We start from the raw sequence: 6709 nt of genomic DNA, 5'->3' as shown, positions 1-6709 counted from the left end.
GTGCACTTGACAGCAGAACGCGGGAGGCTGGCAGTCGCTGAGGACGCGTAACGCCATACTGTACAACCCGTGCCAGTCCGTTATTATTGCTAGTTTAGCTCCCTTTAAATAGACCTGGACCTAATTTTCCCTGATATAAGCACATATTCCCCGAGTTTTCCATGAGTTTCTTTCAGATTATCCAAATTCCCTGAGAATTCCTGGTTTTCATGTTTTTCCCGGTTGGTAGATATACCCTGAGTATTCATATAAGGTCAACGGGTGCTAAAACATTGTTCCACAACAACTTACACGCATAAAACTTTTTATTTACAATGAAAAATGGAACGTGATGCCTGTAAGCCAAAGAAGATGAAGCCAAATATTTGTTGGCTGGATTAGCTGCTGCAAAACATGCAGGTTTCATCTTTTGTCTTACTTGCATATATTAATTGCAGTAAAAGGTAAAAAATCTCATACTGCAAATAATTACCTCATTATCATCTAAAGTACATGCAATAGTAAAACCCTCAAGATGAATCCATGATTAGGTCTCATATATTACTCACAAAGATGCACACTGCTATAAAATGCCATCAATCAAATTGTTTGCCTCTTTCTCACCATCTCCTGAAGCGGGAAATGCCAGAACCAGGGGTGCAGGAAGTTGAGAGTGGGTGAGCGTCTCTACTTTTCTCCTGCTGTTTTGTTTATTTCCAAATGTAAATGCCCGTGTACTCATGGACTATGCTTCCTCACAAGAATACTTATGAAGACTCTGACTCCATCACCTCCCTCCCCACCTGGTCCTGGTGCCCCTGACCAAAGGCAAATTTTCAGCACGAAAAAGGTCATAACATATAAAAAACATCGGAAGACAAATAATAGTGCAGTAATATTTCAGGCAGTAAGCAAATATGTGCAGTGGTCTGAATGCCCAAATAAAGTTGGCTATCCCAATAATCGTAAGAGGCTACATTAGCTGATGCTTCATTCTGTTCCAAAACAAAACAAAAATAACAATGTGAAAAGTCCACACTAAGCCTATGCACACTTTGTGCTGCCCTCAGACCCAATTTGGAAAAGTTCTCTAGAAAAGTTAAAAATAGAAGCTATCCCAACACAAGGCAAAAACGACACAATAACAAATGCATAAGCACTTTACAATGGGTACGTTCCTCAACAGTTGCACATGAAGCCGACCTGTTAAGAGCAAGACCGCACAAAAGCTCCTGAGCCTTTCAGAACAGCACAACTAGGCCTTTGATGGCACAAGGTCAGCAAGAAATGGGAGAAGTGTCAGCACTAGTGCTGGTTGGTTTGTGGGGTTTAACGTCCCAAAGCGACTCGGGCTATGAGAGACACCGTAGTGGAGGACTCCGGAAATTTCGGCCACCTGGGGTTCTTTAACGTGCACTGACATCCCACAGCACGTCAGCACTAGTGTGTCACAAAAGCCAGAAAAGTGCCCTCAAGATGAGCAGAATAACAGCCAGGGAGCTTGCGCAACTTGCTCAAGTTGGCGACCATACAGATGCTATATAAAACTCGTATGTATAAAAAGCACCATCTCCATAAACTGTACACGAGAAATGAAAAATGGGTCTTACACTAGCAGATGGCCCTTATCATGTTGCCTTCTTGTATTGTAAGCGTCTTTCAGTTCCTTCCCACTTCTTTTTTTACAACCTCAGCTCAAACAGTTTTGCACCAATGCTTTGGAGAGTGCTGTACATCCTAAATTTATGTGGAGGAATGTGCCAAGGCAAACAACAGGTCTTTCATTTACAGCTTAACACCAGCATATGGCATGTCCTTGTTACAAAATGCTAAACTTCACTCCCCGTTCTCTTTGTTACCATTACTATTATCTCATACTGCCATGGTGAAAGCAAATCACAGTCAGCTCCCGAGAGGGGACAAAACTCCGCAGATCGGCCCATACAGGAGGCCACATGCCTTGTTTCACCATTCTACATTATGCAACCCCTCATGGTATCTGCTAGTGCACAACTCACTTTTACAATCACTCTCTTATAGGCATGCACATAAACACAAAAAGCAGCACATAAATGTAGCCCTTCTACCACACCTGCACAATTCAATTACAAACAACAGCACCTGGTTTCAGGTTTTACTATTAGCGGAGAGAGGAGGCAGTAAATGCGGCCTAATAGCCTAATAAGAAACCCAATGCTTGAGAGAAGCACTGCTGCCGGCTGCTGCTGTTCTGTTATCCTGATGCGTATTGTCTTTCTCCGTTGTCTCCAAGAAGAGAGGCAGGTGGCATCAGTCACTCAGTCAAAGTAGGCGCCCTGGTCTGTAGCCACAAAGAAGCGGTAGATGCGGCCAGCTATGACAGGACCCACCCGCCGTGTTGACTGCAGTGCACCTGCCCCTCGCCGAACCTGCAGTCGACATTCGGTGGAGGAATTTAATACTACAAGCACTTTTAGCACCAGGCTTGTCTGCACTGTTCGTGATTTTTGCTCACTGAAATGCATGCAAAAACACGTGCTACATTTACACCTCGGAAGACTGTAAAAGTGGCATATGTTTCACACCAGTTATACTTGGCGTAAAACTGGAGTAACTTTACACTTAATTTGCACCATAAAAAGATTATGTCGCATACATTTTACACCAAGAGTGTCAAACTGGTGTACTTATCACATCAGAAATAGGCAAAAATGCTAGATGAAAACAGATGTGAAAGAAAGGTTTGGTTGGTTTATGGGGTTTAACGTCCCCAAGCAACTTAAGCTATGAGAGATGCCGTAGTGGAGGGCTCTGTAAATTTCGACCACCTGGGGTTCTTCTAATGTGCACAGACATCGCAAAGCACATGAGCATCTCGCTTTTTGCCTCCATCATAAAGTGGCCGCCACGGCCAGGATTAGATCCCGCATCCTTGGGCACAGAGGTTGAAAGCCCCAACCACTGTAACACCACAGCGGGGTAGATGTAAAAAAAAGGCAAGCGCGAAAGTTTTACTGTAAAGCATACACGTGTGATATCACAATGATTCACAACTAAGTGCACACATACTGTCACTACATAAGTGCTGCTTCAATCAGAACTGTTCTTTTGTGGCCCTAAAGTTATTCAAGCACATTTACAAAATGGATATCAAGAATAGGGCATGTGGTACACAAGCAGTGCACTGTCAGACAATAAGACGACATCACGAGGACAGACAAGCACGTTGGCTTGTTCCAAACAGTACAGCAATGAAAGTAGCCTACCTGAATATCTGCCAGAAGCGTCTCCCCCAGTGTACGATCATTGCATGACTGGTATGCCTGAGAGAAAACAAGTTTGTTCACATTTATCACAACCTATTGTTACTTAAAGATATGAAATACAGTCAATCCCGGATATATTGATATATTAAAGGGGATCGCGAAATGGTTCGATATATCAATTTTGCATAATGAAACATGCCAAAGCCTCTTTGATATTGAGAATTGTGAATATGGTGCACTCACGTTAGCAATGCACTTCACGCTGCGACGTGCTGCACGTCAGCATATTGACAGCCATCAAATCATCACACCCACGGCGACCCGCGAGGCATACGAGCGTGCACCCGTGAACCGCTTCACCTCCTACCAGGGGTCGAAAATGGGAACATACTGGACGCACCTTCATTTGTTGCTCTGCAGGCACAAGTTTACGCGCCAAATACATGGCAGGGACTGACCAGGTCATCATAGTAGGGTGTTTCCACATAAAATCAAATAAAGGATGGTCGGTCGGCCTTTTATATTTATTTCAAAATTTTATATATTGTTGCCTGATGACTGGAAAGAAGAGATCTTCAATTGCCTTTGCTGTCAAAATTTTTTTTCAGACACAGGGAATTAATAATGACGAAGAGGTGGAGCGCTGCACTTATCTTTGCTGTTTTGGCCAACTTTGGTTCAGAATTACACAAATTATTTTAACGTTAGGCAGCTAAAAATCGTCTGACTAAATATATGCATGTTTTTATTTATAATCAACTAATTCTTACTTTCCTGGGTAGTGTAGATGTTTATATAAAATTTCTCAAAATCAGCCCAGGAAACAAAATTTTACCTACTTTGCAGGCCTTTATTTCAAAAAAGGCTTATGGCAGAGCTACAAAATTTCCACAGTATGTTCTCAGCATAGTTATCTATCAAACAGCTAAAGCTTATATTTATATAACATTTCAATAGAGAGATACGATAGCACTAATTTCAAGAAAAATGTTAACGAAAATTTCTGAGGACAGTTTAAAAAAAAAAAAGAAACATTTATGATATTTCTTTAAACTTTGTCCATCTATTCTCCTCTACCTCAGCTTTCAAAATCATTAAAAAGATGTTACATAATTTTGTTGCGCTAGTAATTACACCCACTTCAATGAGGCCTTTGTGCAAGGCATAGCGTACCACGTAGACAGTCGCAGCAGAAGCTACGCCACACGTTCAGCACGACAGAGATGGATGACTCTTGCAAGAAAAAAGAAAAAAGAAAAAACACTAATCTGCCGCTTCTTAACGTCCGCAGCCGCCAGAGCTTATACTACGCTGTACGTTCAACACAAGAATAAACGTCGACTTCCGCAAAAAAAAAAATGTGTCTCTTCTTAACGTTTGCAGCCGCCACAGCTTACGCTACGCCGCACGTTCAGTATGACGACACAAGGCGCCCATTCCACGTCACCTGCAGTGCAGAGTTCACAACACACACTGGCGAAAGCGTCCGACGTTCTGTCTGCCACGAGCTGAGCTGGCTTCTCGGCGCATGCATAGTGCATGTTGTTGCGAACGAGAGGAAGGGGAGAGAGAAAGCTCAGCAGAAAAATGGGCACAACCTTCACAAGACCGTTCTGCACATGCGTGCCCTCCCTTGGTTGAACACCATGGTTGAACACTGCACATGCGCACCAGCTGCGCATGTGCAGTTTACATTGGTGTGAGGCGTATGTGACAGATGGCGGTACCTGTCAAGTATAGACCGCCATTTCGCCGGCGGCTGCGTCTCCCAACAAAGATTTCAACCAGTAGCAGACGAATTTTCAACCACTCCCAGGGGGTACCACATCTTGTGAAAAAGGCGGATTGGGTGCATCTGCTCCGCACCGTTCCTTGCCAAACCTGGTTCCTTGACGCACATCGCTTGCAAACGTCACATGCTGGCGCACGGCAAATGATCACCGCAGATGCGCGTGTCTTTGGGGAAAGAGAGCAGCGTTGCTCTAGACCAGCCGTCGCCATGCTGTTCTTTCCCATTCCTTCCGCGCGTGGCTTGAAAACGTAACGCGGCAAATGGTCGAGGGTGATGCGATAGTCTTTGGGGAAGGTGCACCTTCCAGTGCGTGGTGCGGAGTTCGATATATCAAACGATCAGTGAAATTGGAGTTCGATATATGCAGCTTTCCTATACTTTTACATGGGATTATCAAGGGGATATTCCGTGAGTTCTATTTAACCAAAATTCATGATATCTGGGTTCGACTGCATTACATAATTTTGTTGCACTAGCAATTACAGCCACTTCAATAAGGCCCTTGTGCAAAGCATAGGCACCATGCAGGTATGAAGATTCTACGGTATATGTGATTCGCCCAGGATTTTTAAATTTTGGCATAATATTGTAACAGGAAGAAATATATTTACAAAAGAGGATTAAAGATATATACATTGAGAGACAGCCAAGGAGACAGGTAATGAGAGCGCAGCGTTCAACGCGCTTCTCTTCATCTTCCACAACCAAGTGCGCCACTTCGTCCTCATCGTTCTCCATTCATTTTTGTAGCGAAAGCCACATTGGCCACAAACTTGCGATTTCGCTGTGGTGGCGCTCCGAGGAGGCACAGAAAAACCTTGAGGCATTGCCTAGCAAGCGGTTTAGCAGGCGGACGCAGCGCACTCGCCACGGAGCCGCCACCGCCGCTGTTTGGTATCACGTCACACCACTTGCTCATCGTTGCGCTTCCCTTCGCTCGCTTCGCCAGCTGCGTCACATGCCTGATAGCAATTGAAAAGGAGAGCTCACGTGTGCCGTAACCACAGTTGAGGCAGCAGTATGGACGGCGAGAAGTTTGCTAAGCAGAAGGAGGCCTGGAATCGACATCGGAACGAGATGAAGAGGAAACGAATCACCCAGGAAACAGGAACACGTGCCGAACGACTGGCTAAATGCCGTGAATATGCCGCCGCGGGACGGGCACGTCTGTCTAAAACAACAATGTCTTGTCTTTAATGCAACAACAACATGGCTAGATGACCACACTAACCTGGACTTGCAATCAAAATTAACCAAGGCTAACCAAGCTATGCCTTAGCTTTTGCTAGGTATATCCTGGCATAGCCGAGCTAAGCCACTGCCAATTTTATTTGTCTCGACGTTGCAAATTAGCTGTGATAGACACTACAATGAATGATTTGAAATCAGTTTTATACGCGTAGAGTTCCTGATGCGCTGCGGCATTGGGCAGCACACGACGTTTTTTGTAGTCCCCTTCATCATAGGGCAGATTACGCACAAAGACAATAAATTTCAATGAGCAAGCAACATATTCCAAATAACTTTTAGTGAAATGAAAAAATTGTCAAGGGTATGGAGAATTGCCTCAATAAAACAGTATTTCTGGGCTTGCATTCATTTATCCAACTGATTCGACAGCACACATTATTTTCATTCCTGTACACACAGTTTCTTCCATGCAGTCCCAGCTATGCATGGCAGCATGAAGTGT

At 44.1% G+C, this 6709-nt stretch overlaps 1 protein-coding gene across 1 annotated transcript in view; it reads right to left on the bottom strand.

Annotated features, from left to right (window-relative positions):
* Positions 1 to 271: 271 nt before the first annotated feature.
* Positions 272 to 6709, bottom strand: part of mms4 (Methyl methanesulfonate sensitivity 4) — a 50744-nt gene continuing 44306 nt past the window's right edge. Inside the window, exons 11-12 of the mRNA XM_084604913.1 lie at positions 3225 to 3281; positions 272 to 2387 (exon numbers count right to left, since the gene is read on the bottom strand). Coding sequence (XP_084461039.1) covers positions 2277 to 2387; positions 3225 to 3281 — 168 coding nt within the window. The 3' untranslated portion in view covers positions 272 to 2276. The remainder of the gene's footprint in view (positions 2388 to 3224; positions 3282 to 6709) is intronic.

This window comes from Amblyomma maculatum, chromosome 5, assembly GCF_055883805.1.
Source record: "Amblyomma maculatum isolate TAMU_Amacu chromosome 5, ASM5588380v1, whole genome shotgun sequence".
In the NCBI taxonomy this organism is placed as follows: domain Eukaryota; kingdom Metazoa; phylum Arthropoda; class Arachnida; order Ixodida; family Ixodidae; genus Amblyomma; species Amblyomma maculatum.
Note: the sequence above shows the minus strand (reverse complement) of the source record. Positions and strands in the feature narration are given on the sequence as shown.